Source organism: Mesoplodon bidens (genome assembly GCF_964165515.1).
Source record: "Mesoplodon bidens genome assembly, chromosome: 20".
Classification (NCBI taxonomy): Eukaryota; Metazoa; Chordata; class Mammalia; order Artiodactyla; family Ziphiidae; genus Mesoplodon; species Mesoplodon bidens.
In genome coordinates this window covers 17851153-17870865 of record NC_138181.1, presented here as the reverse complement: position 1 = coordinate 17870865, position 19713 = coordinate 17851153, and the positions used below count along the sequence as shown (strand labels likewise).

At 36.0% G+C, this 19713-nt stretch overlaps 1 protein-coding gene across 3 annotated transcripts in view; it reads right to left on the bottom strand.

The window, feature by feature from the left end:
• The window catches only part of PURG (purine rich element binding protein G), a 35458-nt gene that overhangs the window by 4807 nt on the left and 10938 nt on the right, over positions 1-19713 (bottom strand). The window contains exon 3 of one of the 3 annotated variants that reach the window (XM_081220739.1): positions 527-777. The exons of the other annotated variants lie outside the window; for them this stretch is intronic. Within the exon in view, the coding sequence (XP_081076865.1) occupies positions 760-777 (18 nt within the window). The 3' untranslated portion in view covers positions 527-759. Of the gene's footprint in view, positions 1-526; positions 778-19713 lie in introns of those variants that run through there. 3 annotated transcript variants of the gene reach the window in all.

The following is a 19713-nucleotide window of genomic DNA, read 5'->3' as shown; positions in this document are numbered from 1 at the left end:
TAGAATATTAAATGACTAGCAAAAAAGGACCTCTTTTTTTTTCTACAGTTTGAGACTCTCCCTTGGGTGTAAAAATGACCACATAAAAGCATATGAAAGAAATACCCAATTCTATAAATTCTTCACCTTCTGAGGATATAGAATGGGATATAAAAATTGGTATCCTAGTCCTCTGAGAGAAGTAACAAACTTTAAAAACAAGTAAAATCAGAAAGGATCAGGCATGATAAATCACTGATGACAACTTCCCCAAACCCAACATATAATAGGTTAGTCACAGAAAGGACAGTTATCCTTCCTATATAATTTAAAGAGCCTTCTTGTAGTTTTCGAATATGAGAACATAATCTCTTATTGGTAAGCAATAGTCTTGGACAGTGGTAGCATTTAACAATAACTAGAGAAATACTTCAAATAACACTGAAATGTATAATATTCTTAATAGAAACTACAGATGTGTGGAAACTCCACACTATATATGATATTCCAACTATATATTAGCTCATGTAATACCCAAAATAATATGATTCCACAATCTTTCTTGCTAAAACACACAGAATTTTTTTCTTGATTTTGCAAAAGCTAGGCAGTTGTATTTACCTCATTTAGCTTTTCCCTGGTAGCACTGCTATAGTGCTGACGTAAGTATTGAATATACCGATGAGGACCATTCCTATCATATAATTCATCTTGCTTTCTATTATTCAGCTCTTTTATAGCACTTTTCATTTCCAAATGCCTCACAATCGGTTATAACAGTCACTTCTCATTGTATCCCTGTGAGGAAGGCAAAGTTAATAAATTGCTTGAGCAGTGGTAGAACTACACAGATGTATCTTCTCCAATCCAAAGGTAGTTGTCCTATTCTATGTATCTATACCAGACACTCTCTGAGGCCAAAGACCGGATCTTGTCTGCTGTACATCTAGACCTGGCTGACTATCTAGCTCATGCTGTATGCAAAACAAATATTTGTTGACTTAATGAACGAGAAATGAGATTGAGAAAACAGAACAAAGAACTTCAACTCCACCACCCAACTGAAAAGCTGTGCTTGTCCACTCTTGCGTCTTCTCTTTTACAGGAGAGTAGGTAGTATGACTCGTCTTAAATGATAGGGTAGTATTACGCACAATGGCAAAGCCCATATTGTACATGCCCTCCAGAGTATCAATGATGCGCGACTGTTACTACAACTACTCCTAACACTTTGAATGATTCACCTTGCCTTTTGTCAAATCTTTAAACGAGAAGTTGGACTTTTATGTACAATAGACTATTCTTAAGCTAATTCAGGCACAAGGAACCAAGGAAATAATCCTCCCAGCTGCAATCATTATCATGACTGTGGAGAATATCAGAGGGGAGTGGAAGGACAGTTACACAGATAGGGTGAAAGGAACTGGGGACTAGTGTTCTTCAGTGTTCTGGAAATAAGTGCAGGAAAGTTCAGATCCTTGAGAAGATAGAGATTTTAGTGAACTAGGTGAATGGTGAGATTAAACTAGACAATATCAAAGTCTTTTCCAGCTCTAAAATTCTATGCTGTGCTAACTGGTTTCTCCTCTGATATGATGGGAATCTGTATGGTAATCAAAATATATTTTATTTTTAAGAAAAAAGAATAACCTTGTAAGGTTTAATATTCTGGAACTCTTGAACAACTGTGAGTATTAGAAGTTTTCTTTAAACCATCGTTAGGCCTCCTTTTGCAGCAACACCACGTAAAGCCTTTTTTTTTTTTTGTGGTACGCGGGCCTCTCACTGTTGCGGAGCACAGGCTCCGGACACGGAGGCTCACGGGCCCGGCCGCTCCGCGGCATGTGGGATCTTCCCGGAGCGGGGCACGAACCCGCGTCCCCTGCATCGGCAGGCGGACTCTCAACCACTCTCAACCACTGCGCCACCAGGGAAGCCCCATATAAAGCCTTTTAAATCCTAAATACATCTACTTAACTTATGTCAATATAGTGTGGATATTACAATATGTTACGTCGTCGCACAATTAGCAGCTAAGAGCTTGATCCTACTCCCACTACTTTACCTAAAGAGTAGGTCTTACCCTACTTGAGAATGGACTTGAGGATATGGGGAGGGGGAAGGGGAAGCTGTGACAAAGTGAAAGAGAGGCATGGACATATATACAGTACCAAATGTAAGGTAGATAGCTAGTGGGAAGCAGCCGCAGAGCACAGGGAGATCAGCTCAGTGCTTTGTGACCGCCTGGAGGGGTGGGATGGGGAGGGTGGGAGGGAGGGAGATGCATGAGGGAAGGGATGTGGGAACAGATGTATATGTATGACTGATTCACTTTGTTATAAAGCAGAAACTAATTAAAAAAAAAAGACACAGAAAGAAAAAAAAAAAAAAGAGTAGGTCTTACCAGTTAAGTACAACGCATGCCCTCATTCCCAGTTTCAAAGAGAGAAAGGTGAAAGGAATGATTTCTTGTAAAAATTAGAGTTATGGTTTTAAATCACATCAGTAAAAACACTAAATGGTAACGATATTGTTTGAATCTCTAAACTGCTGTACATGTTAATAAAAACAGCACTATTAATTAGAACATTTTGACTGAGAAGCAAAAATATTATTCATTCCAAAATTAGGAAGCAAAAATCTAATTTTTATTAGCCAGAAGCATAAATACACAGGTGGAGGAAAGATGATTTACTATCAGCTTTAATTTCTGCTAAGTTAGGACTTTTCAGAACTCTTCAGGCTGCATGTACTCACTGGGAACTCAGGCTTATAATTCTTTATTTCACAACCCAGGACCTCTTTACCCTTTGAACATTAAACTCACGTCATTCCACACACTCAAATGGGAACCAGGGCCACATCCTCACTTTTCCACGTGTCAACAAACATTATTGGCAGTTAATTAAAATTAATTACTACAACCAAAAGGATGATGAACTGCTTAGAGAATTCATGCATACTGCTTGAAAGTAGTTAATTGTCTTCATAGTTTAGAACATATATCCTTGAAGCTGAGTATGATAGCACTTCAAACCCTCCTTATGGGTTAAATTACACTGACGAGGTTCTCTTGGTAATTTAAATGTAACGGCCTTTTCATGAGGAGTAAGACTTAGGCCAAATTCTACATTAAAGTAGGTCATGTTAAAGGGGAGTTTCATTTCAGTATTTTTGGAATAATCAGAATGAAATATGAATGTGGTACAATAATTTAGGAACCATAAGGAGAAAAATAGCTATCGGAGAGGAGAAGCAAAGTATATGTATCTAGTGGTGGCAGAAAGGTAAAAGAAATGAGAAAAGAAGTAGATAAGAGGGATTCAGAGAATGGCGATAATCTGAAATGTTATTAATATTCTCTCAATAATCTGGCAAAACATTTCCTTTGAGTGTCTTTTTCCATAGAACAGATACAGCATTGTAGTACCACATGATTACTCCTTCTCTTGCTGAATAGTTGTATAAACACTGAAAATGACTTACTACCTTCCCATAAAGTTAAGAAAAGCCCTGTTGGGTATGCTCTTGGTATGTGACTTAGTGTTCTGGGATCTCTCTGTGGTTCTGCAGCTCCTCCTTTTAGAATCTTAAAGGTGGACATGGCATGGATTGGGATAGACTAGCCAAAGTCCAGCTCAAGCCTCTCCTTTATTTCGTTACGTCAAAACTCAGACCCCTCTTTGGTAAGAATAGGAATCTCTTGAAAAAGACAACAGCAGATAGTAAAAATGCCTCCTTTAGATCTACTGGTACACAATTTACTAAGGCTCACTAGAATAACAGTATTATCTTCCCTTAAATACATTGCCACTCCTGAGAATCTCAATGACTCTTTGCTTAAAATGGCAAAATTTAGGTAAATTCAGTTAGAACTTTCAGAAAAACAAAAATGCAATCTGGTTGTTGCTTTCATTGTATCCACTCTCTTTCCACGTATAAAACTATGGACCAACGTGAGTTTCCAATAATAACTGATTCATAAGGTCTACGTTATGTAATTTTAAGAGTGCATAAAAGCTACCGAGGCATCACCATATCAATAAACAATGAGAGCATTCCTTCCGGCATGCTTTGATAATAGAGATATCATAAGAAGTATCTCCTCACTTGGAATTATTATTATTATTATTTTATTTAATTTTTTTACTTGGAATTATTTTTCACATTACTTTCTGAGGTCGAAGCAGAACTGTGAAGTAAAATAAATAATAACCATTCTTTGGCCATTGCAATTGCTGAAGTACACTAGCCCATTATCTCTGTTTTTAATAGAATAATTTAGAGTCTCTCAAAAGAGTATGCACATAACTAAGGTGGAAGAGTTGTTTGAACGTTAGGACCAGTTATTTAATATTAATATTTAAGGGTATTTTGTCCCCTCCATTCTTACTACAGGTTTGCTGCCACGATTCAATAAGATACTCAGTGAAGGTCTGCTTATTTTTTGCCTGTTTAAAAAAAGCATCCTAAAAAAAAAAAAAAAAGCATCCTTAGCAATAAAAAGTCACTATCTACTGATGAACTCAACAGCTGATCTCAAAACTACTAGGCTGAGTGAAGGAAGTCAAATACAAAAAATACATGTTAACTTATATGAAATTCCAGAATAGACAAAAGTAGCCTATGCTAATAGAAATCAGATCGGTGACTGCTTCTGGAAGTCAGGAGGAGGGGGAGAGTGTGGGTGGTGACTGGGAAGGGGTACATGGGAATTTTCTGGGGTGAGAAAAATGTTCTATGTCTTGATATTTGCCAAAAATGACTGAATGGTATAATAAGAGCTGTATGTAAATGGTATAATAAGAGCTGTATGTAAATTATACTTTAATACAAAATGTTCAACAACATTACAACTAAGCAAAATACTCCTGCTGAAGAAGCATCATGAAGGCTGGTGTCATTCTTCTTTTTTCATTTCAGAACTTCTACCCTCACCACGTCCCATAGAGAGCAACATATCCTAGAATGGGGTCCATGACTAATACTCTGCAGAGGACATGGATTTTATATCAGGGCACCAAACCAAAACAGGCTCTTTATAACTGGAGAAGAATTAAGACACATTCTTTTATGGACCATAATAAATGTGTCAGCTCTAAGAAAAGATATAAAACATTTCATGTCCAAAAAATACCCTAGAGGGGGCTTCCCTGGTGGCGCAGTGGTTGAGAGTCCGCCTGCCTTTCAATGGGACGTGGGTTCGTGTCCCGGTCCGGGAAGATCCCACATGCTGCGGAGCGGCTGGGCCCGTGAGCCACAACTACTGAGCCTGAGCTCTAGAGCCCGCGAGCCACAACTGCTGAGCCCACGTGCCACAACTACTGAAGCCTGCACGCCTAGAGCCCATGCTCTGCAACAAGAGAAGCCACCACAATGAGAAGCCGCGCACTGCAACAAAGAGTAGCCCCCACTCGCCGCAACTAGAGAAAGCCCGCGCACAGCAACAAAGACCCAACACAGTCCAAGATAAATAAATAAATAAATAAGTAAATTTATTTAAAAAAAAATCCTAGAATGTAAAAGATTTTCCAAGTCAGATTTATTACTGTGAAAATACTAATTTATAAATGCAGGAAAAAAATTGATAAAATTTTGGCTCAAATGCTACTTAAAAGTAATCATGGCAGTTTGGCCTTCACTCTTGTTTTGGTTCCCCAAGGATGTGTGAATACTGGTGTGGCAACAGTGTACCACTACTACCTAAAGCAGACAGATGAACTTAAAACATTCAGGCGGGAAGGAAACAAGATTTTACTTTATGCTACCTGGTGCATAATGGACTGTATATATAGTAAATCACATTTTAAAACCATTTGAATGCCAGTGGTTGGGGCCTAATTTTTAATGATTACCTCACCACTTCAAATCTAAGGGGCCATGTTCATCGACTTTAAAGACGTTACAATCAGAGTTAAAATATTCAATGAATTCCCAACTTCCTACAGAAATAACCTTATTACACTATCAGACGATTCCAAAAATGAAGTGAAAAAGTACTATTGGTTCTGAGAAGAAAATAGTAATATCCTGAAGAGAATTCAGGGGCAAGTGGTGCCAAGTATTTAAGGGCAAAATTAAAACTGTAATCAAAAGCCAGATAATTATTTCACCAAATTATTTCTTTTTATAATTCCAATTCTAACCCACCAAAGGCTTATGCTGTCCTAAACCCATGTGTTATACAAAGATATCTAAAATATATAATTTACCTACTATTCATCATTTCCACTAGAGAGTAGAAGAAAGACATGGAAAAAGTAAGAAATTTCCTTAGCACAATGCCTGGCCTGTGGGAGGAACTCAATAACTATTTGTTGAATCAATGAATGAATGTTTTCTTTTCCCTGGAATTGTCATTTCTTACCTCACATAGTTGCTTCTTACTATACGTTAAAAATTCAGTATGACTGAAAAGGAAAAGTACAGGCACATACTTAGTAAAAAAAAGTAATGCTCTGAAATCCCTAAGTCCCATGTCATTATTGCTGCTACTGATATTGTTGACAAAAAAATTGCATAAATATAAATTGACACAGTTGGAGAACAACAATAAATCGATACATGATAATCTAATTTTTAACTATAAAAAATGTCCTTTTAAAAGCTCAATTGACACTAAAGGACACTGTTTGCTTCTCTAGAGGCAACAATAAAAACTTACATAATTAATAGAATGGTTAGTTGTGTGATGTTTCATGTAAATAGTTTCTGAGATAGTGAGAGGTTTAAAGGTTCATAAGTACCAAAGAAAAACAGAATGCCAAGTGCTAGAAGATAGAAAAAAATATAGTTTAAGGTTATATGAGGGACTTCCCTGGTGGCGCAGTGGTTACGAATCTGCCTGCCAATGCAGGGACATGGGTTCGAGCCCTGGTCCAGGAAGATACCACATGCCGTGAGCAACTAAGTCCGTGCACCACGACTACTGAGCCTGAGCTCTAGAGCCCGCAAGCCACAACTACTGAGCCCGCATGCCACAACTACGGAAGCCCGCGTGCCTAGAGCCCATGCTCCACAAGAAGAGAAGCCACTGCAATGAGAAGCCCGCGCACCGCAACAAAGAGTAGCTCCCGTTAGCCGCAACTAGAGAAGAGCACAGCAACGAAGACCCAATGCAGCCAAAAAAAATAAATAAATGAAGCTCAGTATTGAGACAATGTTCTGTAGAGGCCTCTTCTTGATGGTAACTGGGGCCTCAATTATAATGGCTCCTTTACCATATTGAAACTAAGGGTTGAAGTGTGTATCAACTATCAAAAAAGCTATTTTTCAGAATCAAAAATGACTCACGAACATAATCTTTAATAGTTTTCACCTTTAAAATAGATAGGTGAGAAAATTCTTCCAGCTGAGAGAAGAAAACAAACACATTCTAAATGAATCACACATACCATCTCCGACTGATTCTGAAGCAAACTAATAGAGAAGTAGATATTACGTAGTGGAAAGACCATTTAATAAGGTCTAGCTCAAGTTCTGAAATGACTAGTTAAATGATTTTGAACAAGTCACATGACATTTTAAATATTTTTCCTATCTGTTATAAAATGAGGGTGTTATGTTACTCCAAAGATTCCTTTAGGCCAAAAATAAAAAAGTCAATGGCAGATTAAGACAAGAAAATCATAGGTTAAGTTACTACGGATACTTACACCAATACCAGAAAACGGGTGATTAGAATACTTTTAGCAGTGGGGCAATTGGTCCCCAAATTATGCAAACTGCCGAATGATCGTCTTTTTAAAAAACGAAACAAAGCAGTTTTGTTTCCCTCCAGCAATAAAACCATGCTTTGCTATTTCCTTGTCTGTGGATAGCTTATTCATTTTCTTAATGGTGTCTTTTGATGAGCAGAAAATTTTAATTGCGGTGAAGTGTAGTTTTTCTTCTTTGATAAAAGTTAGGGCTTTTTGCTTCCTGTCCAAGAAATTTCTGCCTACACAGTTGTTTGCTTTTATATTTTACTGAAAACAGCTTCAAGGGATTATAACTAGCCCAACTCCCTTGCCACTGCTCTACCAGAGAGCTCCTCCAGTAAAAGGAGGTTTCCTTCCAATTTTGCATATGTTTGTTACCGTTTCTGGGGAACCATCTATTTTATGGGTTGGGAAGAATTAATAATGATGTTATTAATATTTATTAAATGCTTATTATGTGACAGAAACTTTGCTAACAGCTTCAGGACATTTAATTTTCTTTAAGAAAATTTTGGCTGACTCTAGGTTCTGTGAAGCAAGAAACCTTATCTGTGTTGTTGTTGATACATCCCCTGGCCCCCAAAATAGAGTCATTAGTAAGTATAAACTAAAGGCTGAGTGAATAAATTCTCACAATAACTCTATAAAGTTATAAAATTTGCCCCAAATTACACAATATGTGACAGAATTTGAACCTGAACCCAGGACTGGCTGACATGAAAGTCTATTCTGTACTCTTTACCATTCTGTACTAGGTCACTGACACGGCCTGATAACTCTGTGGGGAACAAGTACGTAGAAATACAGCTGAAATTATTGCTATTATTTAAGGGGGAGGAGGAAATTAAGTAAAATTAAATTGTTTTAAATTAAAATTGTGGTTTTATTCCTCACAAAGCAAAAAGCAAATGTGGAATTTCTATTAAGCTCCTTCATGATAAGCCTAGACATATTGACCTTCTCATATTTGTAGTTATGTGATTACTTATGCACATTGAGCCAACATGAAACTTTTATGGCCACAGGAATATGTATAGAGAGAAATTCAATCTCCATGTAAGAATTTAGAATTCAGCCTGCTAATTCCTCAGTGAGGCTACAAAGCCATGGTTAACTGGGAATGCCAGGAGCGAGATCATTTACTCCATGGAATTTCCTAGTCAGTAGAGCTTTAACCACAATGCTTTTGATCCTATTGAAATTCAAATATTCCTAGTATGTATTATTTTGATTTTCTGCTTCAATAAATACAACATAGTGAACATGATTAGATTTCGTGTGTGTGTGAAGGAGATTACTGCACTGTTAACTGCTATAACGTTATAAATGAAGATGTGGGTTCTTGAGTTAATTTGATAAAAACTTGGAACATCCCTTTCAAACGGGTTTTTGAAAAAGCCTGCTTCTAACTTATTGTGTGGTCATTTATCTCTTGTTCATAAGAGTGTAGGGGAAAAAAATCACTAGTTGATGTTTGATTATTAACTGAATTTATTGTACAATGAAGTAGTTTTATCTCTTAAATTCTCTAAATAACATTTTTTGAAGGCTACACTGCAATGCAGTGCCATGACAAGACTTGTGTTAACAGGACAGGAAGGGATCTGTATTCTAGTTATTAGGATCCAGTTCTGGAAGGTTCACTAAGGTGGGAAGCTCAGGAAAGAGAGGGTCAAAGTCTCAATAACTAGAGGCAAAGAGGCTGAATCCAGGCAAGTGGTTTCTATACAGACATGAACACCAATATAATGACTTGATATGCCTACTGCCAGGGCCAAAATGGATGGTAGATTCAGTGCAGAATTGAGCCTAAAGATACAACAAAAACAGGAAAATACCTAGAATGTGTTAAAAAAAAAAACAACCTAATTTTGCTATAAAAACATGTGTTTAATTCTAACAGATTTTGATTTCAAGTTTACCATTTAAATTTTCTATAGTGTTATTATGAGGCCTCAATGAGCAGTGAGCTCCTTATAAGCCCTGGTATGTTATTAGATCACTAGATGATCTACAGCAACTCATTTAACCTGCCTTGGCCTGTTTTCTTCATTTGTTAAGTGAGGTTAGTGATATTGACCTAAGCTAATCTAACTCAATATTTTCATCAGGATGAAATGAGATCTAATATATGAAAGAACTCTGAAAAAGATGTCAAATTATATGAAAAGTATTATAATTTAAAATTCTATAATTATTCTAACATTGAATTTAATTAGAAAATATTTCAGAGCTAATGATCAGTTATAGAAAAACGTTCAGGATAAATGAATCTTTCGTACCAATAACTAGTTGAATGTATCCGCTAATGGTTTTTCACTGCAATGCATCTACAGTGAAAAGTATTACAACTTGTGATTTACAAAGACACAGTAGAATCAGGCTTATTCCATTCAGCTAAGACATTGGTGAGTAATGCATAGCTGAGAACACCGATGGATTTTGTCAATCCAGACATATGGAGAGAAAAGTTTATGAAGATATTGTATATGCGATGAGAATGCAATAAAATTAAAGCAAGGATGAATACAAAGGCCTGGAGCAGGGAGGGCAAATACGTGACATGAATGTTACTATTCCTTGCCTTCCTCATCGTTCTCCCCAACTCAATCCCCACGGACATACAGAAATCACAGCAGTCTTATGACGAACCTGAACAGGGTTTCACAATTTCCAACCTAGAGCTCAGGAAGTCATTACCATTTGAACACAGGCACATGAGATGAAAGAGAATTATTATTTTCATACTAGGACATCAAAAGAGACTTGGAACGGAGAAGGCAGAAATATTGCTTAAAATAGTATCATTGTAGTTCTCTAAATTTGCATCAGTGAAATATACTTTGAACACTATAAGAGAATGTAGATCATTCATCATATTTAAAGAATAAACTGTTCAAGGGAAAATAACATATAGCATTTTATAATAGCTCCAAACACACTTCTCATATATACCAACACACTGCCTGGCCTGTGGCAGATAATCAGATGAATATCTGTTGAATGGAAAAAATGACAGTTTGATTAGGCTCCAACAGCTGCTTTGAATCAAATAACTTTGGACATGGCTCACGTAAAGCTAATGGCAGTGGAATATTTTTCTTTTGTAGTTCACTGTATCTCTAGTCCGTAGCAAAAGGGCTGGCGCAGAGTAGCCACCTAATAGTCACTGCATGAATACAAGAACAGGATCATTTATCTATTAAGCAAGGGAAAAATATTTCTAAAGTAAAATTTAGGATGGGTAGGAAATTAAAGATCTCATATTCTACTGAACCTTACTTTGTGAGTCAATCTTTGAAATAAAATGACATAGTATTTCTTATCAGGTTTTTAAATTATCACTTTCATTTCCACTTGTCACCATTTTGATTTGTCTGTAAAGTACTGTGATCTTGAAGCAACAAGATTTCAAAGGCAGGACTTCCCTGGTGGTGCAGGGGTTAAGAATCCGCCTGCCAATGCAGGGGACATGGGTTCGAGCCCTGGTCCGGGAAGATCCCACATGCCGCGGAGCAACTAAGCCCGTGCGCCACAACTACTGAGCCTGCGCTCTAGAGCTCGCGAGCCACAACTACTGAGCCCGCGTGCCGCAACTACTGAAGCCCGCGCGCCTAGAGCCCGTGCTCCGCAACAAAAGAAGCCACTGCAACGAGAAGCCCACGCACCGCAATGAAGAGTAGCCCCTGCTCGCCGCAACTAGAGAAAGCCCGCGCGCAGCAATGAAGACCCAACGCAGCCAAAACTAAATTAAAAAAAAAAAAAAAAGATTTCAAAGGCAAAACGGAACAGGAACACTTGTGATTAAGTGAAGAGGGATGATTTAAGTCATCAGCCTGGGGCTAGGTGTAGAGGGGAATAGAAACGAGGAAGAAAAAGTGTCTGGTTTTAAACTTAAATTCAAGTTAAAAAGATGGGATTTTGCTATGGGAAAGTAAGTTTAAATTTTTAAAATATCTTTAATCAAGTTTTAGGCTGTGTCTAAAAAAAATCTTTTGGAACTGGAAGAATGGCCTATTTAAGGCTTTTGGTGTATAGGGCCAAAAGATAAGTCCACACTTTACCAAAGCAACTGTAACTAAATATGAACGATGCCAAGAAGGAAAGATGGTCAATTAATGTCAGATAAAATAGAGAAGATACAGAGAAAATGAGAAAAGCCTAGAGAAGGAAGTTGAAGGTAACTTTAGGAGAAGTTTCACTGACTCCATGGATATAGAAATTGAAAGGTTCTTCTCATAAAATGCCCACACTGATAAGCAAGCTGGAGTCTCCAGCAGTGAAATGACCTGCTCCAATCCTATCTAGAATGCAGAGCCAGGGCTTCTGAATGATAACATACAACACAGTACCCCCAGCCTCTACACCACACCTCTGCACACCCGGAGGGCAAAGGAGAGACCTTAGGATTCTTTAAATTCCATGAATGCTTGAAATAACAGTCCAAATAAAAAACACCTAAAATATTTTGGCTTTATAAATTATAGCACAATTATACAGTAGTGAGTAATTTGGCATCCACATTCATTTTACAGTTATTTTTGTAACAAAATTATTAAAATGAACTTGTCATTTAGAATTGAATTATTAAAAATCTAATTTAAGAATCAAGTTTCGTGTTTACCTAGATTAATTTTTTCCCACATAAAACATAAAAAAATTTCCATCAAAGTGTAGATTTTCTGTAATATGTCTCACGTCAGAAGCAAATCACCTAATGGAAGGTACTGCTTGAATCCCAGCTTGGCAAGTCATTAAATGGAATATTGGGGTCTTTTTCAAAAAATGAGTCAAACAGTAAGTGGTGATTAACAAACCAAATAGCACAGTTACCTAATGACCCAAAGGATCCTTAAATAGGAGTATAGTTTAGCAATGTTTGAAGAACAATAATACAAACTAGTTTTAGTTATTATAAATCACACAGGCATCCCTAATTCTAAGTAAATTTAACATTATAATTGATAAAGTAGGTAAACAGTTGTCAGAAAAAGGCTCAGAATATGGGGAATTTTCACACCGGAGTTTACTACATTAAAGATTCCTATTGGGACTTCCCTGGCGGTCCAGTGGTTAAGACTCCGCGCTTGCACTTGCAGGGGGCACAGGTTTGGAACCTGGTCAGGGAACTGAGATCCTGCATGGTGCGTGCAGTGCAGCCAAAAAAAAAACCCCACAAAGATTCCTACTGGCAAAATATTAATGCCTAGCTTATGTCAGAGACTACAAGAGAGGAGAAGTTAAGTTCTGGGTTGTTGGCAGCATGTGCCTTGAGGACTGCATGACACTAAATGAAGTTCTGTGATTTAGGGGTGACAACAGTGGGCAGTGGAGAAAGATCTTAAAATGATGGGAGCACTGCAAAGAAAAAAATAATTGCTTAGTATGTTACTGAACCAGATGCACTTCACCTCTTTCACTAAATCTTTTCAACTCAAAAAAATTTTTTCCCCTTTTCTGAGAAAACATTTTTGATTTTATAATGGAAATCAAGAGAATAATGAAATTCAATTTTAAAGAATTTTCTTTGAAGTAAATATTATCAATCCGTTGCAACAGATCATTGAAGAAAAATATCTGGGTGCTACAAAAATTATGGAGTTATTTTAAATGTTCTAAGTAAACTGCATTTTTTTCTGAAAAAATCATAAGAATACATTGATATTATGAATTGTTAAATGCATAAAATGAAGAAAAGTTCAGTTATCATTATCCAAGAATCATGGTCAACTAGTGTTTGTGTTAGTTCCAAAATAATTTAAGCCAAGAAATGGTAGGCTTTTTCCTTATGTCAAGATCATAAGCATAAAACCCTAATTATAGTATTTCTGGCTATTTAGATGGATATTGCTTACAAGATTGCAAACTTTATTGAGTTCTTAAAAAATTTTAATAACAGAGTAAGAGAAACTTTTTGAGGAAAAATCTGAAAAAGAAGAGTTTTAAAAATGTTTCTTGTGTTGGGTTTTTTTCTCAACTGCCAATGATTTTGAAAACAGCATTTGAAACACTTTATTTGCAGAAAATGCATTTTTATTTATGGCTAGTCTTCCCAAATTATGTTTCTAATGAAGCTACTTAAAGCTAAACAGTTTCATACTGTACTAAAGGAAGATTCTGAAATCATTTAGTGAACATCAACACTGTCAAACACCAGAAAAATTTCCAATCTACTATACTACTATATAAGTAATGAGAAAACAATCCTAGAATGTACATAGGAAAAGTCTAGGAAATTCCAGGATTTAAGCCTAATTGTCCTGGTAACTCTAACCTCAAACCTTCAACAAACAAGCACAAAGATTCCATTTGGAGTCCCCTAGGTCTCAGGAGGAATAAAGTGCTACCTTTCCCTGTAAATCAGTGGAAAGCTTCCAGGATAAATTGCCCTTCATTCAGTCACCCAAAGATTATAAAGGGCTCTTAATATAAGCACAATTGCCCTGTAATTGTATATCTTTTTGCATGAGAATTATAACAATACAAGCTATCAGGATTCTACTTGGAGAGCTAAGTAGCAATAATTATAAACCCATTATTGGTGCAAGAAGGGTTCAGAAAATATCTTGCTTATTGAAAAGAAAGGTTGAGAAGAAAGTAGAATGGTGTTGCCAGGGGATGGGGATGGGGGAATAAGGAGTGTTTAATGGGTATAGAGTTTCAGTTTTGCAAGATGAAAAAGTTCTGGAGATTGGCTGTATAACAAGGTGAATATACTTAACACCGATGAACTGTATACTTAGAAGTGGTTAAGACAGCAAATTTCTTGTTATGTGCTCTTTTAAACACACACAAAAAAGTTGAACAAGATCAGAAGTGAGGCATTCAGATTGATTAAGGATATATTTTCTACTCCTAATACATTTTAACTTTTATCTGAAAAAAAAAGGTTGAGAAAAGTCATTCAAGACTCTGAGGGTCAACCTGTGAGAAGGCAGAAGACAAATTACCTATGGACTTGATTCGGGCTGGGAAGACTCAGAATGTTTTGGTTGTGAAATGTGGGGAGTATGCAACCAGTGGTTATATGTCAAGTAGTTTGAATTTGAATTTAGGAGGTGGTGGAAAACTGGCATTCCCAGTGATCACTGCCCAGAAAGCTAGCCAATATGATAGCACACAATCTTAAATATTTGGATTTGTGTATTCAGCCTCTGTGAGTTTAGTGAGCCGTAGCTATAACTTGTTAATAGCATAATCAAAAAATCATCTTCCCATGGTGTTATGGCTGACAGTATTATAATTTAAGTAATTCCAGCTAGAAAAATGATATGGGAGAAAGGATGCAAGTCTAAGACCATGACAACAAATGGCCTCCAGACCATCTGTATCAGAATGAGAAAGAGCCAATTTCAAACCCCACTCTGGACCAACAAAATCAGAATCTCTGGGGATGAGGACCAAGCCTGCATTTTTAATTGCTATGTACACTAATGTTTGAGAATGACTGGGCTGAATTTGAAAGGGAGAAACTGTTGTCATTTTAATGGAAGTTAGAACTCATTAAAGGTACATATAGAGTTTAATGCTGAAGGGTATTTTTGATGACATCATCATGGTCATGGTTCTTTGAGTTCTTCAGAGGCACAGAAGAGATTCTCTACTGTTTTAAAGGAGGGACCATTGGATTAAAAAAATCTCTTTGGGGATTTCTCTGGCGGTCCAGTGGTTAAAACTCAGAGCTTCCACTGCAGGGGGCATGGGTTCAATCCCTGGTCAGGGAAATAAGATCCCACATGCCGCGCTACATGGCCAAGAAGGAAAAAAAACATCTCTTTGAAGTATTAGAATAGACATATTCCTAGGTGAGTCACAAGACAGTTTGTGCTCCAAGAGCCAGCTGTCTGGCTAAGCTTGAAATTTTCAGAACTACAATGAGAACATTATAGCTCTAAAGCAGAGATGACAAATAGCAAATATTTGGCATGAATGCTGTTCTCTCTTTCCCTCTAGATGCAGATTTCAAATTCTCAATGCCACACTTTAGGGCAGCCAATCAACTGTAGTAACACACAAGATGAAACAAATTTGTTGTTACTTCTCCAGGGTATGGAAGGGGATGCAGAAAGAACTGGTCTCTCTTCATAATTTTATACACACACACACACACAATATTTCTGTAGAGGAGTAAAATCTACTTAGCTAAATATTTAGAAATGTATAATACAGATATAGTTTATAGACTTTGGTGTAATATATTTCAACTTACTCAGGTCTCTTTCTTGAAGGTATTATTAGTTGTCCTTTTGAAATTTGGAAATGTTACAGAATCATAGAAAGCAGAAACAACTGAAGAAATGACAAGAAAAAAGTGGACTCTCCAAGTGAGAACCGAGTTTCATACTGATTCACGCTAGATCCCTGAATTTAGATATTATTGCCGCAGCTACCCTTCTGTCTTTTACAAAGCCTTGAAACTCTCCAGGAGAGAAGCACGTATTATTTGCAACAGTAATCAATTTACTTGGAAACCTGACCTCTAATACAGATTATCTGAGATGAAATTAGTAAACTTTATGGTTTCTTTCCATCTTAAATTAGTAGTGCAAGAAAAAAATGAAGAGTGAAAATATTGTTTTTTCGCTTCAACCTTTAAACAGAATTTATTCCGGGTTTTTATGAAGAAAACCTTCATTGGATAATATCCAATAATTTGGTTTTCCAATTTACCATACTATCACTTACGTCTTTCCAAATAAACCTGTAGAAGGTACTTTTGAAAGAGCAATATAAATGCTAAACTTATTCCTTCATATAATCCTTTCTGAAAAGAATGATTAAAAGTGAAACATTTCTTATAAAAATTATATGTTATACTTCATTTTGTAGGGCAAATTTCATGGAACTTGTCTTAACTAATTCATTTAAGTAGTAAAGCTCATGAAAATTTGAAAACTGGTTCGTATGTTGTTTTGCAATAACAAGGGGTGCGAGGAAGTGATAAACTTTTCCTCTTTTTAGAATAATACTAGAAAAACTGAAATCACACTTCTTTATCAAACCTGGTAAATTAACAGAAGACCTGAATGCAAAAGTTCTAAGTATTATTCCTAAGAAATTCTCTCTTTGTTGAAAAGAATTTTCAAAGTAATAACAATCCAATTTTTTTCTCATTTATTAATTCCCTTTATGCATCCTACATTAAGTGTATGTCTAGTCTCTGCCTTAAATAATTCCAATAACAGGGGTGGGAGTAACACTACTTCTTCAAGTTTGTCCTCATATTGAGGTGAAATCTTCTATAAATCTCTATTCTGTCTGAAGCCTACTCAGATTATAATTTTAAGACAAATATTTTAAACCTAAAATTTTAATTGTTATTATAATACAAACAGGATAGATAGAGAATATTAAGAAAAAATTACACCACCTGTAATGATCCTTTTGAGTTGGTGAGTATCTCTGTTATGTCAGCAGGGAAACTTTCAAAATTAGGAATTCATTCATTGTTTTTGGAGCACTAATCACTGAAGTTGGAAATAGAAGTTAATGAACTTGCAGAACTGCCAAGTGTCTATATGTGAATTAATTTTGTGTTTCTGATAGGATGTGATCCACTAAAATGATAGCTGTTAAGTGGCTATGTATAGTCATATATATTAATTATACAGATTTATATATAAAATATGGTTTTGTTAATTATGATCAACACATTAATTATAGAATCTCTTCAGGTTGGCAAACATAAATTATTCTTAAATATGTTAGTTATGTTTTCAAATAATATTCTCAATGAGTAGGTGAAGTATCTCTAAATTTAAATCAATGGGTCCAATTGTTAATTTGAAAAAGTACCATAAATATACTATAGTATATATATAATTCCTCTATCCTATGCATATAGATAGGACATAGGAAGACGGTGAAAATATTACATGCTTTTAAAAGAAATTTATGTATTCCTATCCACATATATCTTAAGAGCCAAGCAGCATTTTAAGCTTTAACCTTTATTTTCTGTTTACTTAGCTTATTTTAGTAATTATGAACCATTTGAGCTACATGGAGTATGTCACAAAACGTAAATTTAAGGGGCTAAACTAATTCCAAGGTCCCTTCAAGTCCTAATACTTAATATTCACTAAAACTTGTATTAACAATTCTTGAGTATAGAAATTATTCACTTTCCTTTAGTAAGGCTTGTACACAGTTATTTAATAAATTAAAAATATGCTTCAGTCTCCATAAATTTGAGAGCTAAACTTTTCATATAAGGATTCATAATTGTTAATTCCTATCAGAATTATCTCAAGATAGCTGTAAAAAAATCAGAGGGAACTAATAAGAGTTATTACATGTAATGAAAGGGTAAAAAAGAGAGGAAAATAATTCTTTACCTAACCTCTAGTCAATTTATAAAAAAAAAGTTGCTTGTTTTAAGATCTGTAAATTTCTCAAAGCAGAATGAGTAGCACTCTTTTTCCTACCAAGATGCTACAGTTGTTTTGACCCAAGTTTCTCTTTACTATCTTTTGTAGCTAAGGTAAAATCACATCAGCCTAGAGTATTGGTTCTTAAAGTGTGGTCCCCAGATCAGCAGCATGGGGTCACCTGGGAATGTATCAGAAACAAAAATTCTTGGTCCTCTCTTCACTCCCCATAACTAACGAACAGAAACTCTGGGGGTAGGGGCCAGCAATCTGGTTTAACAAACCCTCTAGCTGATTCTTAATTCCCCTAAAGTTTGAAATCCAAAGCCCTAGAGTAATGGAGAAAAATGTGGATCTGTAAACAGGGCAGTCATCACAATTTATCCCTCTGGAGGTAAGGAAAAAAAAAAAAAAGAGGAAACGTGGTAATTAAAATATGAAAATGAATGGAATAACGCAGGAGTAGGATGGCAGAAAAAGTTGCAAAAAAAAAAATAATCACCCAGTAAAACTCTCACCAATATTGATAAGATTTTTTTTAACATAACCAGTTGACTTCGCTTCATGAAAAATTAACTTGTAGACCCACTGTGAACAGTAATTTGTCTCTTCTATGCCCTTAGGGTAGAATTGGGATAATCATCTATATTCTCATCATCTGATCCCTTTAAAAAATTATTCACACTTACTTGAAATAGTTGGTTGGGATTAGAGGTTCAAACTGTAAGCTATACCAAAAATCAAATAAATTGGATTTATTAGCACCATACATCCCAGTAATCAGAGGCAGATTTATTTACAGTGGTGGCTGGGGTAGACTGTGCTTTATTGGTTGGGAGTTAAATTTCAGAGTAAGTCTCAGAGGCAGGTCTGGTCTAACTGAGCACAATCTTTGGCTTGGTGTCAGTAAGGATTCAAATATATTATATTCTGAAACACTGAACCAATTTCTGAACCTCTGGAAAAGTATATTAAAATGGGGATAATAATGAAGATTAGAGATAGTAGATATAAGGGGTCCAACAAAGCCTAGAACATGGTAGGTATTCAATAAGTAATAGTTATTAATACTGATAAATCTTGATTGACTCTTCCTTTTGTTGCCACCTTCTATTTAAAAATGGTCATGGTGCAATTTTCCTAGAGGCTAAATTCATTTCTGAAATGACGTGTCAATCATGCTAGTCAAAATATTTTCTGAAGACCTACTATGTACTGAAAAGTAGGAGTAACTGCCCTTTTAGGCCATATCATCCCAAGCGAAATGTTTTCTACTCATCTTAAACTGTTATACAGAAGTACAGTTAAGAGTGTTGAAATTAGTTAAGTAAAGTGAAGCAGGAGCCCTTTCTTAGAGCCCAAAGTGTAGTTCATAGGGCAATTTATAAATTTTCAAAGATCAGCTTTAGTCTTTCTTTATAGTGTTTCAATAGTCATCTGAACAAATAAATAGGATGGAGTGGGGCTACGGTAGTAGTGGGAGAAATCAGTGTTCTCAACCACTTTCAACAGGGTACAGTGTACAGAAGGGAGGAAAAAACAGGGACGGAGGTTAGTTATGAGTGATGGAGTTTTAGAATTCTATTTTTACCCCTGATGATAGCATGGTTTACCCTTTTGGGGGAATTTACTCAACAGTGATAGATAAAATCCCATAATAACTC